At 51.7% G+C, this 27,313-nt stretch overlaps 4 protein-coding genes across 5 annotated transcripts in view; 1 reads left to right on the forward strand and 3 right to left on the reverse strand.

Moving 5' to 3' along the window:
* Positions 1-2,971: 2,971 nt before the first annotated feature.
* On the reverse strand, positions 2,972-7,994 carry TMEM95 (transmembrane protein 95). Its single transcript, XM_004685098.1, has 7 exons — positions 7,820-7,994; positions 7,541-7,597; positions 7,273-7,349; positions 7,115-7,155; positions 6,921-7,024; positions 6,728-6,815; positions 2,972-3,008 (listed from the first exon to the last, which is right to left on the reverse strand). The coding sequence occupies exons 1-7, from the start codon at positions 7,986-7,988 to the stop codon at positions 2,972-2,974; spliced, it is 573 nt and encodes a 190-aa protein (XP_004685155.1). The 5' UTR covers positions 7,989-7,994.
* A 278-nt stretch (positions 7,995-8,272) lies between these two features.
* On the reverse strand, positions 8,273-10,538 carry KCTD11 (potassium channel tetramerization domain containing 11). The gene has a single exon (XM_004684670.2). It carries the CDS (start codon positions 10,192-10,194, stop codon positions 9,502-9,504), a length of 693 nt encoding a protein of 230 aa, XP_004684727.1. The 5' UTR covers positions 10,195-10,538; the 3' UTR covers positions 8,273-9,501.
* Positions 10,539-10,838: 300 nt separating this feature from the next.
* ACAP1 (ArfGAP with coiled-coil, ankyrin repeat and PH domains 1) lies at positions 10,839-22,512 on the reverse strand. Of its 2 annotated transcripts, XM_012726636.1 has the most exons (23): positions 22,285-22,512; positions 21,693-21,750; positions 19,202-19,321; positions 18,960-19,013; positions 18,814-18,872; positions 18,399-18,582; positions 18,225-18,269; positions 17,734-17,829; positions 17,551-17,625; positions 17,358-17,467; positions 16,368-16,419; positions 16,175-16,275; positions 15,734-15,857; positions 15,432-15,643; positions 14,765-14,834; positions 14,543-14,637; positions 14,266-14,435; positions 13,283-13,455; positions 12,711-12,820; positions 12,520-12,630; positions 12,118-12,167; positions 11,729-11,839; positions 10,839-10,868 (listed from the first exon to the last, which is right to left on the reverse strand). In XM_012726636.1, the coding sequence occupies exons 1-22, from the start codon at positions 22,335-22,337 to the stop codon at positions 11,742-11,744; spliced, it is 2,220 nt and encodes a 739-aa protein (XP_012582090.1). In that variant the 5' UTR covers positions 22,338-22,512; the 3' UTR covers positions 10,839-10,868; positions 11,729-11,741. The 2 variants fall into 2 exon arrangements, with proteins under 2 accessions (XP_012582090.1, XP_012582089.1); XM_012726635.1 differs by lacking the exon at positions 10,839-10,868 and having other exon boundaries at positions 11,656-11,839.
* A 4,763-nt stretch (positions 22,513-27,275) lies between these two features.
* NEURL4 (neuralized E3 ubiquitin protein ligase 4) overlaps positions 27,276-27,313 on the forward strand; it is an 11,745-nt gene continuing 11,707 nt past the window's right edge. Inside the window, exon 1 of the mRNA XM_004685099.1 lies at positions 27,276-27,291. Within this exon, the coding sequence (XP_004685156.1) occupies positions 27,276-27,291 (16 nt within the window). The remainder of the gene's footprint in view (positions 27,292-27,313) is intronic.

Here is a 27,313-nt window from a genome sequence, read left to right on the forward strand (position 1 = left end):
AGCAACCTCAGGGAGCCCAGGGAAGGCCTAGCTTCTCCTGCCTCCTAGGAGCAGCGGAGAGAGACTGGCCCTGTCTAAGCCTTCCCTATGGGGTAGAGAGAAGGCTGAAGATAGAGAGTGCTGTTGATTTAACTCTTGTAGATCCTCTACACTTCAACAGGAAACTAAAAGCCAGGCTCAGCCTCACCTTTGTCTTTGGTTTAGAAAAAAACAAACAGGGAAGGGGGCCTCTCTGGTGGCACAACAGGTGAAAGCACAGCACTCTGAGGCCACCCTACAGCCCCTACAGCGAGAGTTTGATCCCTGCCAGGGAGCTGACTCACATGGCCCAGCAGACCTCTCCTGTGCTCCACTCAGCAGTGTATTTCAGTCAATTGTCTGTTCTGTTTCCAGCTCTGTATCCAGTGAATCTGCTCAGCCCCTGCACCTCTGGCCTGTACCCCAGTTCTGGTAAGCATAACTAATTAAATCTCTAAACACAAAAACAGGGTATCAGGGGTCTCTTTATTCCTCCCTTCCTCCTTGTTTTGTTCCTATTTTGAAGTTAAATTTCTCTCATCCCCACCTTTGTCCACAAAGAAGGGTAGACTATGGGAGAGCATGACCATCCTAACCACCCTAAGGGATCATCTCCTGGGTGAGATGGGGCATCCAGGTAACTCTTAAACCTAGAGGCCCGGGCTGGGTGCTGCCCCTTCTCTGTGTCTTAGTTCCGCTTCTGCCCTGCCCCGCAGGCTCTGTATCCCAGAAGGATGAGCACATTCACACCATCAGGGCCAAGTCTTACTCTACAGGGCAGAGAACTTGGAAGATAAACAGAGGGCAGGAACCCAGGCACCCCCCACCTTGGATTTATGTGGGGTGGAGTGGGGTGCGGCCCATTCCCAAGCAGAACCCTCTCTGTTCCTATCAAAACACATTAGAACAACATAGCCTCCTTTTCTGCTTTGATCCCTGAGATCACTGGGCTCTCTCCCTCTTGCCTCACCCACATCAACCCCCAATAGGGGAAAGTGCTTCAGTATCTTCACTCTCTTTCCCTTGCAACTCGTGTAGCGGTTCCATTTGCCTGGGAGGGTCTTCTCACCCTTATCCCAGTCTGGTTTGATAAATGCAGGAAGCCTATACCTAACTACTCTGGTCTCTTCCCCCTGTCTCTTCCCCAAGACGCCTGCATTTGCCTGTGACTGCACTCATTGCTCTGGTAGAACTTGCCAATACCTTGTCTGCCTCCCTGCTAAACTCCCACTCCAGGTAGAAAAGGACTCCATCTTGCCTGGCCATTGTGATGGCCCCCATGTCCAGTCCAGTAGCCTGGCTCCTATGATAATTACCCAGTAACTTTCATTAAACAAATGGATGAGACAGTTATCTGTGTAGTGAAGCCAAGGAGATTTTTGAGCTGAGGTGCTCCTTTGCTGGGAGTAATGGGGATAGGAGTTTCTAACCCTAACCCATGAGCATTCTCCTGGGGAGACCACTCCTATACCCATCCCCATCTGACACTGCTTAGGTCACCCCTCCTGTTCCACCACCCCATCTCCATCTCCTGGGACCCTGATGTCCCTTGTTTTCCCAATTTGTATTTGCCTCATCAATTTTTTGAGTCACCAGCTCATCTCCTTGAATGTATCCATTGGTTGGCTTTCCAGCATATTCCTTCAGTCTCACAATGAAATTTAGAGATTCTGCAGAACACTAGCTTAGATTTCACCTCTGGGCTTACTTTGTGTTTTGTTTTTTTTTAAAGATTTATTTATTTATGAGGTACAGGCTGGAGAAGTGGGGTAGGGGTGGCGAGCAGTGAGAGGACTCACCAGAGACAGAATGGGGAGCAGAACAGGCAGATCTACTGAAATGCACTGCTGAGTGGAGCAGCAGGTGAGACAGGAGAGGTCTGCTGCAACATGTGGTTTAGCTCCCTGGCCTGGGATCTGGATCGAACTCATGCTGCAGTGGCTGCTGAGCGCTTCACTGTGCTGCACTTCTGTGCTTTTGCCCCTTGCACCTCCAGACCCTGAGCTTACTTCGAATCCCAGCTTTGCCACTTACCAGCCTGTAAATATAAGCAAGTTATTTGACGTTTCTGTACCTGTTTCCTTATCTTCAAGATGAGCTGAGTAGGAGTATACCTATTTATATTTTAACATCTCTGGAGGATCCATCTTAAATTGAAGACATGTCATGGCATAATGGTATATATTATAATTGATGATATCTTAAATTCAATGAAATGCCGCAGTACTTATTTTACAGGATTACTGTGAGGTCCAAATAAGTTCATATAAAATGTTTGGGAGAGTGTCCAACATGTAATGGGCCCTCATTAAGTATTAGCTATTATAATCTCTTACTTTAAAATCTTCCCTAACTCTTCCTTGCCTACAGAATATAGACCTGGCCATTTACCCCAACATTCAAGGCTCTCTTATTTGGCCTTTAGCCCAGAGCTGTCCACACACAAATCGAACTGGATTCTCCACTTGAATGCCCCACAGACATCTCCAGTGTTGCAGGTCCAAATCCACCTTCCTTCCCCCTCCTCCTCCCCCCCCTTTGGTGAGCTCTCTCAGGCCAAGCTCATAGACATCCTCTTCCTCTTGCACCACAAGCACATTTCTCAGTAACTGATCTAACCTTACAGTATTTCTTGGAATCTGGCCCTCACGTGTCCCTGGAGCTTTATGTCTCTGTTCTGCCCACCCCCAGCCATACTGAACCACCTGTAGTTGCCCAGACACTATTTCCTTGCCCTTGCCCAGGCTTGTCCTTCCACCTGGAATGCCCTCTTTTGTGAGCCTGTGAGCCTTTGAGGTAGAATAAACACCCCCTTTGTTAGGGGTTTCTGGTGAGGTGGTGGAGTGATTTCACACATCTTCCCTCTACAACATGCACTGCCCTGTAAAGCCACTACTTAAGATGTCCAGCTTTCCCCCTCAGTTCCCAGCATATGGTAGACTACAGGAAGTGTCTACTCCAGGCCCGTCTCTGATTGCTTGTGATATACACTGCCCACGTAAGTAAGTGCCCTATGGGCATCTGACACAGGAGGCTGGGGGGTTTCATTTTTCCCCGTGCACACACAGTCAACTCATCAGACAGTGACCAGGCCAGTGTTTCTGAGTCCCTCACCAAACAGGGGCTGCTGTAATGGGTGTGGCGGTTTTAAACAATGGCCCCAACTTTCTTTGATGTGTGCCTCCCTTCCTCCCCCAGGGTCCAGGTAGCTTCCCTTGAAGCTGGCCTTCATGACTGGTTGGCCAATTAAATATGGCACAAGTAATAGCAGGCCACTTTCTGAGCCAGGACTAAAGACATTGGCCTATTCTGCCCTCTGTGTCTCAAGATGCTCAATCTGGAACCCATTTACCGTGCTACCAGGTTGCCCAGGCTATGTGAAGTTGGCCAACCCAGGGAGGGTCTGGCCAAAAGCCAGCCTCTACTGCCAGACATGTCAATGATAATACAGTCCCTGGTTATCATGTCACCCCCAGACTTTTAGTTTTTCCAATCAAGACCCCAGATACCATGGAGTAGAGAAATACCATCCACATAGTGGTCAGTTGCAATTCCTGATTCTCAAAGTCCAGGAGCAAAATAAAGTAGTTGGTTATGCCACCAGGTGTTACTGTTCAACAATAAATAATGGGGATAATAGGGCAGAAAAAGGAGCCCAGGATGTGGCACTTAAAAGCCCTGGGTTCATACCATGGCTGGCCCTGCCCCTTGCAGTTATGTGCATGAGGAACCCCACCTCACCAGCCTGAACCTCAGTCTTCCTGCTTATACAGTGGAGTTAACAATGGCTAACTAGAAGGCTGTGTGTCAGGCATTGTCCTAAACATGGGTACATTATATTATCTACAGCAAATTATTGCAACAAATTATTCCAACTGTAACAAATAATTCCAGAGCCCAATTGTTTAAGAAAATAAACATTTACTATCCCATTTCTATAGGTCAGAAATTCAGGAACAGAGTAACCAGGGATTCTGTGGGTTTTTCTGTGTGTGCAGTTAAGATGCAGGGCTGCAGAAAAATCTAAAGTTTGACTGGGGTTGGAAGATCAGCTTCCACGATGGCACAATACATGCTGGGCATGTTGGTGTTGGCTTTTGACAAGAGGCCTCAGCTCCCCTGTATACATGTGGCACTCTCCCCCTGGGCCACTGACATGGTGGCTGGTTTTCCTCAGGGCAATGGACTCAATGGGACAAGCCCGAAGCCAGGCTCTCTTTTATGACCTAACTTGAAATCTGTACAACATCCTTTCTGCAAAATCCCATTAATTACACAAACAAGCCTTATTTATAGCAGGAAAGCAAATTGCAATCTTGTGAGTACCTGAAAGGGAATTTCACTGGCAGCCATTGTGGACACGGGCTACTACACAGGTAGACACAGCTAATCGTCCTAGTGGCCACAGAATCAAAGAAATATGTGATCTACATTTAAAAGATGAGGAAGCAGGTACAGAGAAGTAAAATAACTTGCTCGAGGTCTGGTAAGAGATAGGAGGAGGATTTGAAATAAGCCCTACCCCAAAGCCCACGGTCTTAACTATCTTTTGATGCTGGGCAGGAGATTGTGAGTAAAGTGGAAATTTAAGACCAATGTGGCCACTAAGGGTGAAATGACTTCAAGGATGGGTCAGATGGCGTCTGGGAGGTTAGGGTCCACAGGGAGAGGGTTCTGGAGTGGGCTGCGGGACCAGGGCAAGGAGGAAGGAAGATAGGATAGAGGTCCTATGAGAATGGAGACAGTTGGTTGACCTACTGCATGTTGGGTGTGAGGACAAGGACAATTCCAATATGTTGAGCCTGCAATGAGGTACACCATAAGAGGGCAGCAGGCAGCTTCTGCAGAATAGAGGAGAGCTGTGGGGCCTGGGCAGATAGAAGGTGTGGTTTCTCCTCCCAGTTTGGGCAGTAACACTGGCACTTGGTGGGCACTCACTAAGAATTTGGCTGATGAATGGATGAACGAGTTATTGTATGAACTTAGGTGAGTTGCATGTGTCTCGAGTAATCTCTCTGTCTCACATTTTTGGTAGAAAATAGAGGAATAGTGGCCCTCCCTGGTGGCGCAAGGGGTTAAGTCTCAGCACTATGAAGCTATCTGCAACTTCTATGGCATGAGTGCAGTACTAGGGCATGAGTTTGACCCCGGGTCAGGGATCTGCCGCAGCAGACCTCTCCTGTCTCATCTGCTGCTGCTCCCCTCAGCAGTGTATTTCAATGTGCCTGTTTTGTTCCCCACTATGTCTCTGGTGAATTCTCTCTCCCCTTGCACCTCTGGTCTACATCCCAGCTCTTGAATGTATAAATTAAAAAATAAAAATCTTAGAAAGAAAATAGAGCAATTGGACTAGAACTTGGAAAACAAAATGGAAGGTTCTCTGCTAAGAGTGTTCCTCTCCCCAGCCCCAGCATCTTTATCGGTACCCCCAAAGCAGTGGCCCTAACCCTAACTATAAGTTTGATTAATCAAGGCCCCATACAAGACTACTAAATTTGGGATTTCTGGAGAGGGGCCCAATTTTTACAGCTGCCCAGGTAGCTGCAAAGTATAGAATGTGCACAATGTGAGAAGCCTTGCCCTGAAGTCCACAGGTACCCAGTTGGAAAACCGCTGGTTTAGGTGAGCGTCAGGATCCTTTCTGGGCTAAGGCCCCTGGACTGAGCCTTGTGGTTGTAGAGAAACCTCTTTGTGTTTGAGGCTGAAATCCATTTCTCTTCATGTCCCAAATCAAAAAATCCTGTCAGGGAACCAAACATCAGGATTTCTCAACCATATACTGCCCAGCTTTTCAGACATGGTGATTCTTCATGATGGAGGATCCTCTTGAGCATTTCAAGGTATTGGGCAGCATCCCTGGTGTCTACCCACCAGATGCCAGTAGCTTATATTCCCCCCATCAAAGCAAAAGCAATGTCTCCAGATGTTGTCAAATGTCTCCCTGGTGCAAAATCACCCCTAGTGAAAAATACTGTGCCACACTGAGTCTCCCGTCCTCCCTCTTCCCTCCCAGTTGCACAAAGAGGCCAGACAGGAATGGAAGCCATTTGACAGCAGGTTTAGTTGGGCCTGGCAGGAGGGAGGGCTCTGTGAGGCCAAGGCTTCACAATGTTAAATGGAGGGAGAGCATGCCAGCAGATTCACTGATGTGGTCTCACTCTTGAGGGAAGGACTTATCCAGAACGCTCATTCCCGGATTCCCAATCAGTCATAGCCTCCGCTTTCCCGGAACAAACAGAAGGGGGTGTGGGAGTGGTGTGTGGAGGGGATTTTTTCCTCTGTAGATAATTTCCTGGCATTGGTAACTGCCAGTCTGATTAGTTGAGGGCTGAAGGGGAGGAACTTTTCAGTTGTGGGTGCCTGAGTCCCTGAAGGCCATCAGCACTGGGATAGTGGGGACATCTGGGCTTCATGATCTGGAGGACTGAAACTTTGAGGTTGAAACGAAGGGGTTGACTGCTCCCAACTCCCCAAAGGGAAGTAGAAGTCATGGGTACAAGCTCCTCAGCGCTGGAGGCTGGAGGCTGACAGCATCTTTACAAGTCATGTTATGCTTAGAGGAACCTGGACCTGAGGGAAGACAGAGGATGGAAAACCTGAGAAAGCAAAGGAAGGAGGCAGGGGTGGGGAGGAAGTGGGAGAAAGGATGGGTGGAGAAAGGCACCAAACAGGTCAGAGGTAAGGAGGCTATTTCTAGTGTTAAACTCACTCCCACAGTAAGGTCATAAAACCCAGGAGCAGAGCCGCTGTGAAGATAGAGAACAGCAGAATCTTGGCTTCCGCGACATCGTGACTTCCTGCAGGGAACCCAGAGGTGGTGTGAATGATCCTGGGCAAGTGATCCTATACCTGTGGGTGTTTGGGAGCCTAAGGGCTCAGAGATCTGGGTGGGGTGTCAAGACCTGGAAAGCAGCGCCTTGTGGCCCAACAGAGCACCTCAAAGCTCTCGCAGGTGGAACAGTTGTACAGGACGGTGCTGCCCCCTGCAGGAAACAGCAGGAATGGGCTGGGGAGGGGAGGCCCTGGCTCCACCTTGCTAGGTACCTACTTCCTCTGCGCTAACTGCCAGGTACCTCGAAGGTCCCTGTCTTCCTACCCCTTTCCTTTTCTACTCACGGCAAGCAGGAGCACATAGAGCTGAAATGAAAGAGAAAGAGGGATGGGGGCAATTTAATTGAGGCACTCAGCCACACACCCCTTTGCCTAAAATCCTTGGCACTCCTTGATCCCTCCCCCACGTGAATGAATACCTGCCCTGTTGTATTCGGGGAACTTGGTCTTTTGAAGCCATCGCCAATATGAAGAGAATGAGGAGAACGATCTCTTGATCTCTGAGGAGGAAAAGAGCAAACATACTGCCCAGGGCCTCAACAGTGTGGGTTAACCTCCACACCCTTCACACCAGTACCTCCCAGATCACTTCCTCCAACCTACACTCTCTCTGCCTCCCCAGTCTCCTCTTCCCATCCTCCTCACTGGTGCCCATCCAAGCCCCTAGATAAGGACTTCCCCTTGACCTCACCCATGACCTTCAGGACTCTGTGAGTCTTCTCTGTGATTGTTTTCATGGACAGCTCATCTGTGGAGATGGGCAGGACCAGTGAGTGATTTTCTCATCAGCCCAGAAGGAGGTTCTGGGGTCTTTCCTGACTTTCCCTGGTTTTGAAAGATCTATCTCCCAGAGGGAGAAGCCAGTGTATCCAGAGAGTTGTTGCTGAAAGACACAGCTGGGAGCCACATACTGCCCCACTTGGGGTTGTTAGTTGCTAGTTGTTAGTTGTCTCTGAACATCTGGTCTTACCTAAGGCAAAGGTTGAGAACTTCCAGGAATCCTTACAATCCTTCCACTGGACCTTAAAATGGTTGCAGATATGAGCCACGCGACCAGATAAGTTTCGCTTTGGGCTATGGCAAAAAATACAGGCCTGGGCAACTGCCAGGAAAACCCCACCTAGTGTCAGTATCCACATAAGGCCCACTGGGGTGGTGGTAGCAGGGGACTGGCCCCCCATCTGAAATGCTCTGTGATCCTGGTTCCAGCCCTTTGCTTTGAGGGGGTGCGGGTTCTAGAGCATTCTAGAACAGTACCACTGCTCTATCCCTGGCTGGTTAGGTAAAGCTGGGATCCAAGAAACTGGGGGCCAGAAGGAAATATTTCTGGTGTGCAACAGACAGAAAAAACAGGGTTTCTGCAGCAAGAGGAATAGCACCCCTACCTTAGCCTCAGTAGCATTTACAAGTTTATGGTTCCAAAAGCAATTTTATTTTTCTTCTTATAAATCATGACCAGTGAGTGATAAATAATCAGTGACTCCCCCAGCCAAGTGTCCGTATATGAGTATACCATCCTGTAGGACCCAGAAATCCTATCACATATCCTCCCCCACTCTTCCAAGCTATCTCCTCTCTGCCCAGAGCAGCCTTGGGCCTTCCCTAGCTATCTCCTAGCAACAGGCCCATGTTGCCTTAGAAACCAAGAGTTCCTCACAGGCCTCTGGGGCTGGCTAAGACCAGTGACTTTTCTAACCTCTCACTAGGAAGATCCCAATGACTCAACCCCAACAGGCCCCTCCTGCCTGCACCGTGATGGGAACACACATGCATGCACACACAGACACACCCCTTGTGATTAAGCTAGTAATTCACAATCTATTCAGGACACACCTGGTGCCAAAACAGTTGCTGGGCAACGCTAAACAGGCTTGGGCACGCAGAGACCACAGACAAAACAACACAGATACCATTTCTAGTAACATAGATGGGAGGCAAGGTGTCAGGGCCCCACACATCAGGCATACACAGTGGGTGATATGCTCATGTACGAGCATGTGAAGGCGCAAACGCGCACACGCACAGCCCAGAAGGCGCCACCTTCCTTCTCATGGCCGGCTCTACCATCAGTATGGGACCCTTTAACAGCTGGATTTTAGAGGGATGCTCCAGTCCCACAGTTAATGGGGCTTCTCCTAGCTCCATTTTACCAACCGAGGTTGGGGGGTGTAGACTTTCTATCTCCCTCAATACGTAGTTTAAAACATAGCAAAGAATCCCTTTTCCCATGTTCCAGAGTATTCCCGCCTCTCATTGGTTGAGCCACAAGGAGAAGCCCTGATACAAGAGACCATACTAGAGCAACCCCAAACTACCCTTTTCCAGAACTTGGTGTCCCTCCAGAGATCTATTAGGCCTAGCCTTGTTTTTCTAGACCCTTGAATACTGAGCTTCATTCATGGAAAGGAGTTGCCCCAGCCTCATATGAGAACAAGTCAGGGAAATCTTCCCGACCCTTCCCAGAATAAGCAACAGTCCAGAACCTCTGGACGACCTGGAGTCCTCAGTGGGCTCCAGTCAGGTGCAGTGGGGCCCCTGACTCTCACAGCTCACAGGGAGACAGAACTAGGAAGAGGCTTCAAGGTGACTTTGTCTCCATAGCTACTCAATTCTTTACCCCCAACAATGAAACCAAAGGCAGGTTCTTATTTCTTAGTGCCGGACAAAGCGCAGTGATCTGGAGTTCAGCAGGTCTTCGGGGTCAGGGAAGACGGAATCTAGACGGAAGCCGTGCTCTAGAGCCACCCGCAATACCTCTTCCAGGAAGCCTGGCGCGCCCACGACCTCCCGTCGCTCTCCTGGCCCCCCAGTCCACAGAGACTGCAGCCCCAGCCTCCTGTACTCGGCCTCTGGGAGTTCTGTGGGGCGGGGGGCCCACTCCAGTCGGAAATGTGGACCCCCTTCTGCTCTGTCCTCATCGGTCACACCAAATCGGGTCCGCATTGCACCCAAACACTCTGGGTCAGTGCAGAAGAGGTTGGCTCGGAAGATGTCCAACTGGACTGAGCTCAGCTCATAGTGGTGTGGACCACGGCGGGCAGAGAAGTGCACCTGCCGTGGGCTGGCATCTACATCTGCGTGGAGTAAGGCAGCTGTGGGTGCAGAGGTTCCCCGAGAGGCTTCCAGTTCTCGAAGGGCATCCAGGAGGGGCCGGATCTGGTAGAAGTCAGCCTCTGCCCTGAGAAGTGCTGTCTCCCCATACCCACGGGGCAGATCAAGGCGCCCCAACCGCAGGAAATTGAGAATGTGTCGGAAGGCCTTGCCATCTCTGTCGATGAAGTAATGGCCACCTCCCTGGGGATTGAGGTTGGGGGCCATGGGGGCCCTAAACATGGCTCCCAGCATGGAGTCTGGGAAGCGAGTCAGGGTCTCCAAAGTGGTTGAATATAGCGTGCCCCCCACATTCAGGGTCACGGGGCCCCCAAAGGAGGGGGGCGAAGAGGATACAGGAGGTGGGGAAATTTTGGGGAGTACAGGAGACAACTAAGAGAAAAGAAAAGGCAGAACTTCTGGGAGTGTTCAGACCTTGATGGTAAGATTCAGACTCTGTGAGTTGCAGGCACAGTGTGGAGAACAGGCGGCAAGATTTGGGGCTCACCCCAGCTACCTTGGTGGTAGGGGATAGTTTCCCGGCACAGAATCTCCGAAGGTTGAGAGAACAGATGAAAGGAGCAAAGAGAAGCCAGAAAGGAAGGAGAATTCGGTCCAGACGTTTTCTGCACTGGACGATCAGGGATTTTTTTCTGTGGTCTTCAGACTGGGTTTCCGGAATCCAACCAGCAGGTGCCGGTGGCGAGCAAACGGCGGACTGTAAAAGGCCCAGCTTCTGATCTCGGGCAGATCGCTCCCGCCTCGGGAGAGTCCACGCAGCGCTCCGGGGCTAGTCGGAGGCCCGACTAGGCTTCGGCGTGGGTCCCAGGAGATGGAAGCGGGCGACTGCAGCTGATGGCCGCGGTACCTTCGGTCGGCTTGGGGAGAGACGATGCACACTCAGTCGGGGCTGGGAGGGTCCAGGAACTCTGGTGGAAACAGCCGAGAGTCTCGGGGCCCAGGCGCCACCGCCTTCCCCGGGTGTCGTCGCAGCCTCAGAAGTCCTCTCCGCCCCCAGGAAGTGGCCTAAGGGCAGCGGCCCCGGGCCCTTTAAGAGGCAGCTCCGCCCCCTTGGCGCCCCGCCCCCCGCCCCCGCGGGGCTCCCGCGGCCGGGTGGAGGAGGGTGCTGTGAGTCCCCAACCCGAGAGACGGGGCGGACGGGCTGGACCAGCAGACGCTAGCGGGGGTGGGGTCCGGAAGGTGACTCAGGCGTCGCCCCGGATGTGGCAGCCAGCCCCCAGGTGTGCCCGACCTCACGTCTGCAGCTCGGCGGGGGCCTGAGTCCCTCAGCTTCTGGGAGAGCCAAACCCCCATGATCCAGGCTAGGGGACCAGTTCCCTCCCAGTCTCTCCCTAGGGAATTCCCGAGGGGGCGGTTGCTGAGCTGCCACATTCCAAGGATGCCTCTGAGCTGGGGCGGCCGCTGCAGCCTCTCCATCCTGGCCGGAGCCAGCACACCCTAAGGGAAAGCTGGCCCCCAACCCACGCGAGCGGCCTCACCCAGGCCCGACCGGTCTGGCCACGTCGCCTGAGCCCCAGTCCCGCCCCCGGGCCACCCGGTGCAAGGGCTGGGACTGAAGCTTCCCTTCGCCCTCCCGAAGTTGCCCCTTGGTTGACTCGAGCTAGCAAACCCCCAGGTGTTCTCACACCCTGAAACCGGAGTGCCCAATACTTTGCCCGGTGTGCAAGTGGTGCCTAATACATGAACTTTGAAGGAAAGTGTGAAAACAGACTTTAATGGCCAAGGGGCACGCTGTAGGACTGGAAGGGCTGGGGATGCCGCCGCTAACCTAAGGTCAGGAATCAAAGCGTGTGGAGGTCCTGACTGCGCCGGCTCAGCTTCTCTGGGTCATCAGATGCCATGAGGGAGAAGTCCCGGAAAATGTCCAGATAAGTCTCATCTGAGGGAGAGGGAGGGTGGGCTGTGGAGGCTGGATGCCTGGGCTACAGAAGAGCTTCCTAAGGACGTGAGAGGCCTGAAGCCTGCACTTCAGTGTGGGTGGAGGGACAGCACCCTCACCTATTCTTTGCTCTGTTGGGAAGGCTTGACCTGTCTGATGTGCCCAATACATTTGTTGAATAGATAATGGAGTTAATTTATGAAACTGGACATGAGGGATCTAGGTCATCGAGGTCAAGAAACTGAGGTAGGACACTGAACCTGGAGAAGGTACTTTACCTGCCTGGCCCAGGGCCACTTCGGCCTCTCTCATCTTGGCCAATCTTAGCCTAAAGGGGAGGGAATTAAGGAATCAATGACATTCTCCTGAATGTCCCCCCACCCTACACCGCCCTTCTTCCCTTCATGCAGCTTCCTTGTTTTATTCATCCGTTCCCCCAGGTGTAATACGTAAAAGGCGCTTGACAACAATGTTGATGCATGAATGATGCCTCAGAGTGAACTCACCATCCTCCAGCCAGGCACACCCCTCCCATACACACTCACACACCACCCTGCCTTTCTCCCAACCAAGATTCGGAACATCCTTCTACTTGATCTAGTCAGAGGCGGCCCCCTCTCCAGCCCCGGGGCCTAAAGCTCAGGTCTCCACTTTAGAATGGCTGCTTCAGGCATCCTCACAGGGTGACAATGTCTGCGTTGGTTGTTTCCATGGCGATAGTGAGAGGGTCCCTGCCTTCAGAGTCCCGAGCCCCCAGGTTAGCACCCCGTTTCAGGAACAAGCAGGCCAGCCTGAAGGAGATAGGCAGATTCAGCCTGCTGCTCACCATCAGATCCTGCCTCCCCAAGACCAGTAGCCCTGAAGCCCCTACCCAGTATGTCCAAGAATGGTTGCATGGTGAAGTGGGCCACGGCCCTGGCTGTCTGTTTGGTTCACGTTTGCTCCGTTCTGGAGGAGAAACTCACAGGCCAGAAGAGAATTCTGCATTAAGTGGAGAATGGAGTGAGAAGATGGCATCTTTAGAGGAGATTTAAATATGTTTCAGAGTGGGGGTCAGTTCAGAGGTTGAGGTCTGAGAGTACAGAGGTACAGCTAGGTGGCTCATTCTGCCTAGTCCTTTACATGTATTCATGTACTAACTCCATAGTACATCCTCATGAGGTATGTTACCAGCATTTTATAGATATGGAAACTGAGGGACAGAGAAGTTCTTAAATGTAAGTGGTGAGAGCCTAGATCCAAACGCACATTACCTACCTTCAAATCACATACCCCCTGCAACCAATCTCTATGGGTTCTCTAATCAGTTCCAAAAGGTTGGGCTGAGGGGCATCACAGGGAGCAGGGAGGATGAAGCAGGGATAAGAGCTGAGCCCAAAGTCGGAGAATGAATCAAAGATAAGGAGCCTGAGGATGGGGTGGGGAGGTGGACAGGATACTCACGGCTGCTGTGGCCTGGATCAGTGGTGTGGCATTCTCCTGGCCTCCATTGACCCAGTTGACATCAGCTCCATGGGCAAGAGCATCAGCCATGGTGGGAAGGGATGGAGGGTGGCCAGCAGCTCGAAACAGCAGGGCCCCAGGATGCAGGCTGCCCAGGTCATCAGAGGGAGACTCTGGTGAAAGGATCAACTATGAGTCTGGGAAGAAACCCCTCAGCGTAGTTCCCTTGTACTGTAAGGGGAGAGGGCACTTCTCCCTTGTGGGGAGGTGTTTGAGACTCAGAACTGTGGTGGGAGGTGGAATTGTGTGTGTGTGTGCTATGCCTCTAAGGGATGGAAATGGCCCACACCATGTGTCATCTCTTCCTGTAAAAACCACTCTGACTGGCTGGATGTCACAGGTGAGCTGACCCCTGATTAGCCTCAGTTCTCTGGGAAGCTTCTGTTCCACCCACACTCATACCTTTTCTCAGATCTTAAGCTATAGACTGTAATTTAAACCCATTTTTAAAGATTTATTTTATTTATGTATACTTAGAAGAACTGGGGTGTAGGCCAAAGCTGTGGGGGTGAGAAGATTCATCAGAGAGAACAGGGAACAGAACAGGTTTATCTATTGAAATATACTGCTGAGGGGAGTAGCGGATGAGACAGGAGAGGCCTGCTGCACCCTGTGGGTCACCTCCCTGGCAGGGGATTGAACTCATGCTACAGTGGCTGTGGAGAGCTTCATGGTGCTGAGACTTAAACCCCTTGCACCACCAGGTAGGCCCTTAATCTCATTCTTGACTTTTCTCATGCTATTGAGCCCTTCCTAACCACACGGTCCTTCCCAGACTTCAAGCCAGTGCTGGTATGGCCTGGCCCCTGAAACATTCTCAAGGGTAACAATGCCTGGGCCTCACACTCTGTACCCCCACACAGGACCAAGCACAGTGGTGAGAGCACAACAGGTGCTCACTGAATGGGTAAACAATTCTGTACCTGGCTTAGATCTGAAGCTCCCTGGCCCTGGCTTGATAGAAGGCTTTGGGGGCAGCGGAGGATGCCTTCTCAGGGCCCCCTGACCCCCTTTTCGCCCTTGAATTTCAGGAAGCTTGGTCAGGAACTTCTTCTCTACATATTTGGCGTGAATCCAGGCCTCCTTCTCCTGCCTGGAGTGGAGAGTAGGGGAGAAGAGGATAGTTTGCTCTTTTCCCATTCAGACCCTCCTCCCTCTACCCCAAGGAGAGCAGTCCCAGTGCCTTCAACCCAACCTCACCGGGAGCAGCTGGGCCCTGGCTTCTTCACTGCCATGGCCTCCACACGGGCCTCATAGATCTGGTTGATGACTACATTTCCCAACTCACACATAAGCTTTGATTGCCAGGCAGAGGCAGGGATAAACAGGTGAGGAGAAGGTGAGTGTTTGAGCCCTCAAGTTCTCTAGCCCCGTCTTCACCTCACCCTCCCACCCCACAATCTTCATGAGACCCCAAATTACCTTCACTAGTTCTGGCTCCCATGAGTCGAGGGTCAGAGACCGTACTTTGGAGAAATGAACTCCAAGGCTCCTGGAGGGTCAGATGGGAGTGTCAGGTCCTCTGGGCAGCAGCCAGGGGAGCTACTACTGCTCCTGACAAAGTTTGCAACAAGGTGCTGCATGGAGACAGGCAGAAGCACTGGGCCAGGATGGCTGGAACCAGGTAGCCTTGACCTGGTTCAGGCAGAATTCTGTCTGTTCACATCTCCTCCCTTCTTTCCCGACATTTCTTTTGAATACTCTTCTCTATAGTCATCTCCCTTTTCGCATAGTATTTTGGCCTAGACAACTCCTTCTATGCCATTCCCATTCACTCCTTCCACCAATGTGACCTGGGGGTAGTCAGTCTACAGATTTATGGCCTCATGACCATCTCTTTCTGCTCTCCATTAATTTCCCCACCCACCCTCAGCAGCTCTGATCCCATACCACATCCAGTCAAGCCATGTCTGGGTGTCTCTCAACCCTGGCCAGACAGGAACACTCCATAGCCTGAATTCACCTGGGCCCCACAGGCTGGGCACAGACCATGCCTGCTGATGGCTGTGGCCTAAGAGAGGAGTGATGGGTCTATCTGAGGTGCCACTCCCCCACCCCATCACCAGGCTTGGGGGCCCCAGAGTGTGACCTGTGAATGCCGGAACACTCAATGCAGAGGGTGACACCAAGGTTGATGCTGGCCCACTCAGGGGCTGGCTCCCGACAGTCGCAGCACTGGGCATTGCCATCCACACTCTGTACCTGGGCTGCCACATGCCTGCTTCCCCCAGTTTCCCTTCCCCTGGACAAACCACCACAACCCAGAGTGGCAGAAGAGCCCACAGCCAGGTGTCCTGAGCCCTGGGGGTGACAAGGGAAGAAACAGTAGTTTAGGGAAGGGGCGCCCCATCCCCCTGGGCAGCCCAAATCTGAACCCCTTTGTTAAGGTACCTGGCCTGGACCCCGGGTGTCGTCATCCAGGCGAGCCTGGCTGAAGGCTGTGGCGATGCTGCTCTGCACAGCATTGACCCACAACTGCAGGAGACGCTCAGAGTCAGCCTGGAGGAGGCAGGACCTGGGCAGGATGGGACAGAGAGTGGCGAAAGACTGGACACTGGGGACCAGGCGGCAGGATGGGCAGGCTGACATTTAGCTGGTATTCAACTGCCTCTGGTCATACCGAACACTCTGTACCAATTGGTAATATCCTTCTCTGTACTCCCCTTCCCTATCCCCCCCGAGTCTGCCCCACAGTCCAGTCACCAAAAGACCAATGTATGGGTCTCCTTGGGGGGCGGTGTCCTAAAACCTGTGCTGGAGGGATGTTTTGCCTTTCCAGTGGATAAAATATTTAGAAATACTCAGAGCATTGCTGCTGGCAATTGCACTCACTTGCTGGGGGACACCACCTCAAAGCAAAATCGCCTTTCTGAGTCAGGGCAGACCTTCACTGTGCAGAGACGAAGGTCGTCTACCACCACAGTCTTAGGGTCCTGTGGGAAAAGGGATAAGGGGTAGAATTCAGCCAGCAGCAGCAAGGGTTACATCTCCCTGGGCCCAGGCACCCAGAACGCAGCCTACCCACCTTGTATTTCTTCTGATAAACCAACTGGTTGCTCTGAATAATGAACCAGCGTCTACGGGAGGTAGAAACAGGATCATGGATGTGAAATGCATCAGGATGAGGTTGGGGATAGGGATAGCAGAGAGGTTGTGTCCTGTGCCCCATGAAGATTTTGCTGAGAAGAGAGAGACCTGGGCTGACTGTCCCATGAAATGCTGCAAAGGACAACAGGCAGTTGTGTAGGTGGGGCTCCCCAAGGGGTGCTGTTTACAACTTGGACAACCCAGCAGGTGGAAAGACAGTTATCTAGCAGATGGCAGTAAAATACTTTTTCCAAACGTCTATTGCTACACTTTTTTTTTTAATAGATTTTTTTTTTAACTATCTTGGGGGAAGGGGTTCTGTGTTCTAATTTACACACAGATCCCATATAGTCCGGCAGTAGCCCTAGACGGGGAAGGAGTTGAGTCAGAGCAGATTACCACCTTGCTCCACACCCTGCACTGGTTCCCTATTTCCTTCAGTACAGAGCCTAAGTCCTCACAGGAGCCAACAAGACCCTATCACGATTGACACCCCCATTAGCTCCAGCTTCATCACCACCAACTTCCTCTTCCCTCCCTCTGCCCAGACCCACATCTTCCTCTCTGTGCCCCCAACACTCCAGGTTTCTCAAGACCTTGGTACTGGATCTCCCTTCAGTGTGGAACATTCTTCCCTAGGATACCCTTCAAATCTTCATTCAGAAGTCTCCTTCTCCTGAGGTCTACCCTGCCATAAAAAGAACTGCAACACCTTGCCAGTTCTCTGCATACCTTGCTTAATTTTATCCTCCTGTTTATTATTTGTCTCCTATTTCTATTTTCTTAACATAATATGCAATTTACTCAATTATGATGTTCATTGTGTCTTCCTGATGGAATGTAAACATGAGGGCAGATTCACGTAACCCCTCAAAAAATATTTCATTGGATTGTGCTTGGCTGAGGGAAAGGGGTGTCCTTTCCTCACCTGCTCCAGGTCTTAAATGCATTGCTGGCCCTTTTGAAAAGATGTCCTTCCATGACCAGGCCACAAGACCCCTCCTGCAGGCTTGGTTCTGGTTCCTCCCCGCCCAGCTCCTGGAGGCACAAGAGTCAAAGGGCAACTGAGATGGGTCAGGACCAAGGCCCAGGCTTCTCCTGTCTGCAGACACAGTGCTCACCTTCTGTTTCAGCAACACGTGTCTCTGTTCCATGTCCCTCTTCTCTCGAGCTGAATTCAAGACCAGCTGGTGCAACTGGGCATAAGAAGGGCATCTTGATAGCCCGTCCTTCCCCAACTAGACCAAGTGAGTCACTTCAGAGTCCACTTCCCTTCACTACCCGTCTGTTCCCTGGGGCCCTACCTGGGCACCCAGCTCCGTCCTGTACTGGGCTAGCCGACTCAGCTCCTCGTGACCCTGTTGGAAATGGGTTGCCTGGGCCTCCACCAAACGCAGGACCTGAGGGACAAGGTGGGCAGGGGACAGAGTTGAGAAAGGACCCCCCCCCTTTCTTTTCCTCTTCCCTCCTGCTGTGTATCAAAAGGCCCCCACCTCACTTTTTTTTTTTAAAGATTTTGTTTTTATTTATGCCTACAAGGACTGGGGTACAGGCCAGAGGTGCAGGGGGTGAAAGGATTCACCAGAGGCATAGTGGGGAGCAGAACAAGCAGATCCAATGAAATATACTGCTGAGAGGAGCAGCGGGCGAGGCAGGAGAGGTCTGCTGGGCCATGTGCGATACCTCCCTGGCTGGGATTGAATTTGTGCTGCAGTGGCAGTGGACAGCTTCATAGTGCTGCACTTTAACCTGCTGTGCCACGAGGGAGGGCCCACACCTCACCAGTACAACTTACAAATTCCATGATGTCAAATTTCCTCTTGTCCTCAATCACATTGATCTGAAGGAACAAAATGACTTCAGGTCCGCCATGAAAATGTAACTTCCCCTCCACTGCATACCAAGGAACTTGCTATTGTTGAGGTGACTGAAGCCCTGCTCCCCCAGGAGGACAGGCCTGGGCTGGCACCTGCAGGGCATAATCCAGTGCTCGTCCCCTGTAACTAGCTCGAGCATTCTTCAAAGCTGCGACGGCCTCTTCTGCCTCCTGGACCCGGCGCCTGGGAACCTCTGCATTGTGGGTAAGAGCAGACTCCAGACTCTCAGCCCCCCGCCAGAAATCCCGACGAGCCTCTCGGAAACCCCGGAGACCTCTGAGGGTGGAGAAATAACACACAGATATACCCCCCTGCTCCCATCAGAGAAAGCCCACTCACAACTGTTCAGGTTAGGTACACTTGGAACTCCAAAGGGATCGTTGGGATAGGGGAACAGCACTCAGGCCACCAGAAAACCCCAATCTCACAAGTCCTATATTCAGGGAGGACTGTAGTAGGAGGAGGGCTGGTTGCTTGGAAAGAACGTTCCTTTCCCTCCCAACTCACTCCTTGACCAGGGCTTGGATTTGCTGCTGCAGAGTATTCTGGGTGGCGTCTAGAAGCTCCTGAGGGGAAGCATAAATTGGCAGGTGAGGGTTAAGACCATGGACAACTTTCCCCTTGCCCCATGAGCCCCACTTCCCCTTGCTCACTGCGTGGCTGTCCAGCTTATGGTTCAGGCTTTCAGTGAATTTTTCCAGACATTCCTAGGCAAGAAAAGGCAGAGAAAGAGTACCAGGCAAGGGGAGGCAGCCCCACCCACCTCTAGACTCAGCATGCTATCACTATGCAGATGGCAGGCCTGGGACTGTGGACCCCAGGCTCACCCTTCCTTTCCACAGGATCTCTCCAAATCCCAGACTCTATCCAGGTCCCACTCCAACCCTTCACATACCACCATCATGGGCTCTGGTGGACCCAGGCGGGCCAGATCACAAATGCCAACAATGAAGGCACGGCCAGCAGCTAGGTAATGGCGTCCACTTTCCAGGAGGCCAGTGCCCAGTTTGAGAAGCTAGAAGGCAACAGGACAACAGGGAGTCATGCTGTGTGCCACCATACCCCCTGCTCATCCCCACTTCCTCTTTCCCCAGGGCTGTACCTCTCCTTCCCAACTACGCCTATACCTCTCAGCAGCCCAGTTCAACTCCCCCCCCCACCCCATTTCTAACATATAATAAGGGCTTTTTTTTTTTTAAGATTTTTTTATTTATTCATACAGAACTGGGGTACAGGCCAGAGATGCGGAGGGTGAGAGGATTCACCAGGGACAGAGTGGGGAGCAGAACAGGCAGATCGAGGAAGTACACTGCTGAGGGGAGCAGCGGGCGGGTCAGGAGAGGTCTGCCACGCCATGTGGTCACCTCCGGGGCAGGCGGGGAATCAAACTCATGTGGAAGTGGCTTAAGCTTCTTAGTGCTGTGCTTTAACCCGCTGCGCCACCAAGGAGGGCCAATAAGGGCTTTCTTATACCCCAAGAAAGGGCTCTCTAGGAGGGCCAGGGGGCTGAACCAGACGCCAAAGGGAGATCTTGACCCCTGGCCCTTTTACTACCGGGAACTACACTGCCGCTAAGGTAACATCATGTGGCTCTGGCCTGAGTCACGAGCTCTAAGACAGAGCAAGTGTGTGGTGTGCTTAAACTCAGCCCAGGGACAGACCACCACCTGGCAGGTTCTGTGAGAAAATCCTGGGCTGCAGAGGCTCAGAAACATGGGCTTCATAGGTGCTCAGTGTACTTTGTTGAGCAGACTCTCTAGAGGGCTAGTGAAGGCTTTGGGGAAATATAACTTGACTTGAAGGTGGTCAGCAGGGTCAGTAACATCAAGAAACTGGCCACAATCAAATCTTATCAGATGTTACCACAGGACATCTGTGACAAGGACCAGTGACCTATATGCTCACAGCTCACTGTGTAGAGCTGGAGGATGGAGTGTTCCCCCATATATTTGAGAAAAAAACTTTCATAAGATGGAAGTCATGACAAAATGGCACAAGCCAGAATATTTTTCAGCTATGCAAAGAAATGAATAAATCATTCTTGATAATTAACTATACTATTGATACACAACAACTTGAATAAACTTCGAGCTTATATAAACATTATTCTGAGTGGGGTGGAAAAGTCAATCTTGAATGGTCACATATAATTTATGTAACTGTAGAAATGACAAAAGCCTAGAGATAGGGAACAAATGAGAAGCTATCTAGATTAGAAAAGGGGGCATCACTGCAATGGGCAGCACAGGAGTCCCTCTGGTGAGGAGCCTCGTAGCTCAAATGTAATGCTGGTTATGACTCTAATCATGTGGTAAACTGTCATTGAGTTATATACAGTGATTTTAAAGAGGATATGTAAAATAAAAAAGCTAGTTCATTGTGTCAATATTACTTCCCAGGTTTTCATAAAGGACTAGATAATCATGTTAGATGTTGCTATTGCAGGACGCTGGGGCCTTATTTTTTACAACTTCTTTTGAGTCTACAACAAACTCAAAAGTTTGATTAAGGGACTCCCTGGTGGCACAATGAATTTCGTCTCAGCACCTATGAAGCTATCAGCAGCTCCTGCAGCACGAGTTTGATCCCTGGCCTTGGAGTTGACCCACATGGCACAGCAGACCTCTCCTGTCTCTCCTGCTGCTGTCCTCAGCAGTGTATTTCAGTAGATCTGCCTGTTCTTCTCCCCGCTCTGTCTCTGGTGAATCCTCTCACCCCCTGCACCTCTGGCCTGTATTCCAGCTCTTGTATGCATGAATAAAATAAATGTTTTAAAAATATTAAGTTTAATTAAGAAGTACGTGTGTATATTTTTCATCTAATTTTCAGGCTCTGGTATAGGCACTGGGGATTGAGTAAAAATAAAACATAAAAGTCCTTCTGGGCATTTAATTCTAATAGGGAAAAACAGACAAGAAAAAAAAAATCAGTGACAGACACATGTTAAGGTGACTCCCCCAATGATTCCCACCCTTGTATAATCCTTGCCCCTTGAGTGTGAGCAAGTCCTGTTTCTTGTTTCTGATAGACTCTGGCAAAGGAGCTGGAGTGGCATTTTCCAAATGACGTTATGCCTCACAACGGAGGTGGTGGAAGGCGCTCCTGTAATTACTATGATCTGAAGTGAGGCCTTCTTGTCAGCGTGCACACGGAGACACTCCTGCTGGCTGGGAGCAGCAAGCCACCTTGTTATCAACTGCCCAGAGACAGGGCATGGGGATGATCCCTAGGAAATTAGGGTCTCAGTCCTACAACAGCATGACACTGAACTGCCAATAATCCTTTGGAAGGAAGCCCTGAACCTCATTCTCAAACTCCAACTTTCTCCCTGGCCAGCTCCTCTTATCTTAACCCCATCCTGTGCCACCTCTCTGAATCAGGATCACCTTTTCCAGCCGGGTCTCCAATTCTGATACTTCAGCTTCCACCAGTTCAACCGAAGCCCTAGGAAAAGGAAGGCTGGGGTCACGGGAATACAGCCTGGGTCCATTTCAGTCTGCCTTCCTCTGGGGTGGGTGGCATAGGGGTATGTATATAGGGTGTTGGAGTTATGAGGTACAAGATAGAGATGGAAAAAACTGATGAGTTAAAAACTGCTCACTACCCTCTTTTGCTTGCTCACTCTGCAGTGTGGGAGTTCCTAGCCCAGGCTAAAGCAGGAAGGTTATGAGGTAGATGTGGGGCAGGCAGGAAGTTGCTAACCACCCAGGCGCAGAGCAGGTGCTGGGGGAAGGGCAGGGGTCCAAGTGAGAGAGGAAGGGGTAAGCTCTGGGGTAAGAGACAGAAGAGGCCCCCCGCGTGCAGGAGGAGGTAGAGTATTAGAGTACTCAGTTTCCTGGTGGTGGTGTTGCTTGGGCCCACACACTCCATCTTGTCCTTCTGAAATCTACTCCCTGCAAGCATATCTGGTGTGGGAAGTTTGTGTGTTATAGGGTGTCAGACCCACCTCCCTCTGCCCTGAAACCTGCACTCACTTACCGGAAGCGGGGTGAGTCCTTGAGACACTCCTCAAAATCCACTTTGATGGTCATCTCAGCTGGGTCACTGTGGGGCCAGTGGGCCCTGGGCCAGGCTGTGGGGATGTAGATGGAAGACTCCTTGCCCCAGGAGGGGCAAAGATGCAGAAAAGAGGAGAGGGTCCTCTCCTCTTCAGAGCCTCAGGAAAAGTAACTCTTTCTACAGGGGAAGGGGGCTCCTAGTAAGCTAGTGAGCTCTCACCCCTCTTCCAGGTTATGCAGGGAGGGGCAGAGGCGTGGCCTAGGTAAAAATGGGCCTGTGAGCAGAGAAACCACAGCCCGCCCTCACAGACGATGCTTCTTCCTTTAGTGGTAGCATTTGGAGGCCTGGTAGCCATAGGTTCAAATCCTTATTCTGATACATAAGAGGTTGTATGACCTTGGGCAAGCTCTTTGTTTTCTCAGTTTATCTTGAAGCTGGTGATCACACCTACCAGACTGTAAGAATTAAAGCCAGTACAAATTCAATTAGTTCTTTAAAGATTGTGGACTGAATCCTATAAATCATTGTCATCCTGTTACAGCTGGGTCTTCTTAAACCCCTAGGTTCTTGTTGAGTACAGCTCCCTCCCTGGTCTACTCCAAGCTTTCTTTTCTGTTCTGCCAGCTAGTGGTTTCCTGTATGTCAACTTCCCTCCCTCCTCCCCTTCTCCTCAGTGACTGGCCCCAATTCACAGCACACAGAGGCCTGCCTGCTCTTGTTTTCTTTATTGTCTACCCCTAAGGTGGTAAGGGAAAGGGAAGACTGAACTCCATGCCATCCCCATACAACTACATTTTCCATTGTCTGCTTTCCTCCTTGAGTCCATTGATGTTGCAGGTTTCATCTAGAGAGAGAAGGGGTTGGGTTAGAGGTTTTCTGGGGGCTCAGACTCTACAATCTATCCATTCAGCCTCTCTACCTCCCTGGCCAGAGGCTCCTCCCTTGTTCCTCTCTGCACAATCTTGGCCTCCTGGGACCTCTCTGGTAGTCGAGGGGTTAAGTCTCAGCCCTATCACCATCATGGCCTGAGTTCCAGCTCTGCTCCCCACTCTCACTGGTGAATCCTCTTACCAACCCCCTCCAGCCCCCCCCTTCTGGCCTACATCCCAGTTCTTCTATACAAAACTAAATAAAATCTTAAAACAAACAAAAAACCCAATGTGGGCCTTGGACTATAGGATGTTTGGGGTGGAAGTTGGGGGATGGGAGCTTGCCTAGAGCCAGGCCCAATAAAATGGAGGTCTGTTACCCTCACCAGGTTGTGATGGTATCATTGTCTCCTATAGGGATTTCTTGGTGGCCTTGTGGTCCTGAAAAGGGCTTCCTGTGTGGTCTACCAGACGGACCTCAGTGTATATGGAATTCTCAATCGCCAAGGTCAAGCTTGAGGATCCTAGAAGTGTCACTGGATCAGAGTCGGGGCACCCATCAAGTTCTTAGACCTCCCATCCCCAAGCTGACCTGGCCTGTCTCTCACCATCCTGCTGTTCCTCTTGGGTGTCATCCTCTATATCCTCCTCTGGGTGGGCAGAACACCTCAGGTATCTTCCTTTGCTAAAATACTCCTTGCGTGGCAAATCAGTCTTCTCTGGTACGGAGGCAGACGAAGCTAGGGACTGATTTCTGAAGGCAGGGGTATCTGAGGAGTCACCCAAATCAATCTGAATCTTATGGCCACCTAAGGGATCCTGGTTCCTCAAGTGCCCTTTGTGGTTCCCCACCATAGGAGAGAGGTTCAAACCCCAGGTTCTCATCTCATTTCTCTTGCCTCCCCCAACTTAAAAATTCTTTGGTGGGCCTCCCTGGTGGTACAAGGGAGTTAAAGGGGTTAAAGTGCAGCACTATCAACCTATCCATTGGCACTGTAGCACTCCCAGCTAGGGAGCTGACCCCATAGCGCAGACCTCTTCTGACCCGCCCACTGCTCCCCTCGGCAGTATATTTCCCACTGTCTCTGGTGAGTCCTCTTACCCCTCACACCTCTGGCCTGTACCCTGGTTTTTGTATGCATAAATAAACAAAACTTTAAAAAAGAAATCTTTTGTGCCCATGGTTCTCTTGGGCTTTCTGTTCTCTTCACCAATCAGCCTTCCCTGGGACTATTCCAACCCAGCTGCCCTATCTTTTCCAGGATCACCTGCCAATACCATCTCCCTCTCAGACAGCAGGGATCCAGGTCCCTGCCCACCAAGGAAAAGTGACAACAGTGGAGAAGGTGCTAGACTATAGTTCCCGTGAGTTTGTAGGGCCCCACCATCGCTAACCCTGGGCTTCTAGGATGTGGCTCCTGGTAGCTGGGACAATGTCATCTTTGATTCCTCTGGTCCATCTTTCTGCCCAGCCTCTCTCCATAGGCCTGGGCTCTGTGTTCAGTGTCACACCTTGACTTCCACTGTCCATACTGACACTACTCCTATTGCTGTTCTCATTATTGTCCAGGGGTAGGTTTTTCTGAGGCTTGAGGTACTTTCCTTCATTGTAGTGTGTCTTGCGGTGCTTTTCAAAATCACTGGAGTCTGTGGGCCAGTGTAAGAGCTTGGTTCCTACCAGGCTCTTGATGAAGGTTCATTCTGCCTCCCTTTTCCATTTAATTCCCCACCCTCATCTCACATGTCTTGGAAAAGTTGTCTTGAGATTCTGAACCTCTGTTATCACCATGCTGGAGAATCTTGGGATAGAAATTGCCCATTGTTGCAAACCTGAAGGGGAGGAAACTGGTTGGGGGCACTGAAAAATGAGAACAACAATGCAGGCAGTGATGGACAGGGATAAGTTAGCTGACTCCCTCACCTTGGCATTGGTGGTAATTGTAAAACCTCCTACTTAAGGGGTTAAAAGGCATAGCTGCCTCAGGACCTCAAGTTCAGAAGGGAAAGGAGAAAGAGATCCCATATCCCAACAAGTATCTAACAGGGGCTCTCACTTTTCTGTTAGCATCTCAGGAGTCATTGTGCGAGAGGACCCCGCAGACAGGTCCTCATCACTGTCTTGCAGTCTGAAGAGGAAGGAGGAAGCATTGCTGAAGGAGGGCATCAGGCAGCATCCTAGTCCCTCTCTGCCTCCTCCTTTCTGTTCCCTCTTTGGAGAGATGAGAAGGGGCTGAAGGGCTAGGACTGTCGGCTCAGTACCTGTGGTAAGGAGTGCTAGGCTCATCCACCTTCATAAATCTGTAATTCTTGTCAGTAGGATGGTAGGTGGCCAGAATGTTCGTTTCATCCCAGTGCTGAGACTTCTTCCTGGGTGGTTGGTGGAAACACACACACACACACACACGGAGAAAATGGCCTAGACTCAACTCCTCCTTTATTTCAGTCATTCAAAACCTTTTTCTTCTGCTCTTTGGTAGTTCCAGAGGCCTAGGAATCTGGGGATAGTGTCACACCGCAGCTCTCCCACAGGTCTGAATCTCAGATTTCTCACCCAATTGCCCTTTCTTCCGCGACTAGTTGTCAGGTTCTTCCCCTTCTCTCTTGGCTCCGCCCCTCCAAGATCCCTCCCTCCCGGCTCCGCACAACGTTCCTGAAGAGCTGGTTCCTTACCAATCCTTGGCGGGGAGGGTTTGCATAAGGATGGGGCCGTTGCCTTTTAGGATGCCCCTAAAGAACTTGTGACCTGCAACCTCCCCAGAGTGCTGGTTGGGCCCGGAGCTCAGGACCCCGGAGGACTGGCTGGAACTAGAGCTGATTCCCGCGGAGTACAGGGAAGGCCCGGGATCGTGAATCAAGTCTGTTCCGGAGCTCAGCCCGGGGCCTGCCTCGACTCCGCTGCCGTCTTCTGCCACTCCCCTGGCGCCCCCGGCATCCTCTTTCACGCCGCCAGCGGCCCCCAGGTCTGCCAGCTTTTCCATGGCCCGAGTGGGCACCTCTTAGCTACGCGTCCCTGCCTCCCGGCTCCACATAGCCCCGCCCCTAGGCCGCCCCGCTCCACATAGCCCCGCCCCGAGACCCCGCCCCCGCCGCGGGGAGAGGGGAGGTTTGGTGGAGGCGCGGGTCCCCTCCCACTGCTCCCAGGCGCTTGGTGGGCAGAATCGGCACTTTAAATGGCGGAACCTCGGCCTAGCAGTCCCTTCGCTTGCCCCTCCCCTTCTGCCCCACCCCCAAGACTGCTTTCTTTGTCTCTGAGATTTGTTCCCGCCCTTCTCCCCCCATCACCAATCCGAATTAACCAATCATAGGCAGGAGTCCTGGTTTAGGGGCGAGAAGCCGTAATTGTGACGTCACACCCTCTCAACCTTAGAGCGAGCCACCCGAGAAGGGCCCGGAATTTGTTAATTGCTCTAGGGGGTCTTTATGGGTCGTCAGCTTGGGACTGCCTGCTCACATTTCTTTGGATTCTCTAAAATCCGAGTTTGGTTGGCGTTCAAAGAGGGCTTGCCTATGCACAACCGCGGGACTTCCCACCCCAAAAGGTGACCTGCTTTGCTTATCACAGGTGTGATACAAAGTGGAGAGACAGCGTCGTTATCGCAAAGGCATCTACTCTCACTGGCGTGACAAGCAGACTTATTTATAAAGCTACCTATTCCCTTCTCGGGGTCCGGCACACCGCTTTGAAGTGTACAGCGCGAAGGGGCGACACCTCCTCTTGCCGTAAAGCGAATCCTTCAAGGTGTCGCCAGCCTAGATGAGGGCGGAGTCGTCGGTGCCGCTGTCGCGAACAGAAAGCGTCGTAAAGACGCCTGCAGCAGTCGTTTCTTCTGTCGCAAAAACGCCCTGTCCCAGTTTTCATCCCTCTCGGAGCCACTCCGTCACCTCGCCGTGCCGTAAAGCAAACCTTCCCGACCCCGTCGTCCTTCTTTTCCTACTGGGGCATAGTTATTAGTACCCTAGCCCACGATGCTTCATTGCCCGGCAGTGCCGTAAAGCATACCCGGCCCCAGCCCCGGGTCCTATTCCCTCAGGGTGTCGGTGCACCGCGGTTGCCACGGTGCCGCCAAGCGCGGCTGTCGCGCGGCCCCGGTGTCAGCGGCGATGGCGGCGGGGTCGGGTGGGAGTGGGGGCTCCGGGGG

This window comes from Condylura cristata, unplaced genomic scaffold (assembly GCF_000260355.1).
Source record: "Condylura cristata isolate star-nosed mole 26May11 unplaced genomic scaffold, ConCri1.0 scaffold00017, whole genome shotgun sequence".
NCBI lineage: Eukaryota > Metazoa > Chordata > Mammalia > Eulipotyphla > Talpidae > Condylura > Condylura cristata.

What these genes read in the sequence shown, in the direction of transcription:
- TMEM95 (XM_004685098.1), bottom strand. Translation starts at nt 7,988, where the DNA reads ATGTGGATACTGACACTAGGTGGGGTTTTCCTGGCAGTTGCCCAGGCC. An exon ending in GTGAGTAGAAAAGGAAAGGG is followed by an intron (nt 7,025 to 7,114) that starts GTAGGAAGACAG and finishes TCCCCTCCCCAG; the next exon opens with CCCATTCCTGCTGTTTCCTG. An exon ending in TTTATGACCTTACTGTGGGA is followed by an intron (nt 3,009 to 6,727) that starts GTGAGTTTAACA and finishes TTACGTGGGCAG; the next exon opens with TGTATATCACAAGCAATCAG.
- KCTD11 (XM_004684670.2), bottom strand. Translation starts at nt 10,194, where the DNA reads ATGCTGGGAGCCATGTTTAGGGCCCCCATGGCCCCCAACCTCAATCCC.
- ACAP1 (XM_012726636.1), bottom strand. Translation starts at nt 22,337, where the DNA reads ATGACCATCAAAGTGGATTTTGAGGAGTGTCTCAAGGACTCACCCCGC. An exon ending in ATAAGCTGGACAGCCACGCA is followed by an intron (nt 18,873 to 18,959) that starts GTGAGCAAGGGG and finishes GCTTCCCCTCAG; the next exon opens with GAGCTTCTAGACGCCACCCA. An exon ending in ATCCAAGCCCTGGTCAAGGA is followed by an intron (nt 18,583 to 18,813) that starts GTGAGTTGGGAG and finishes CTCCACCCTCAG; the next exon opens with AGGTCTCCGGGGTTTCCGAG.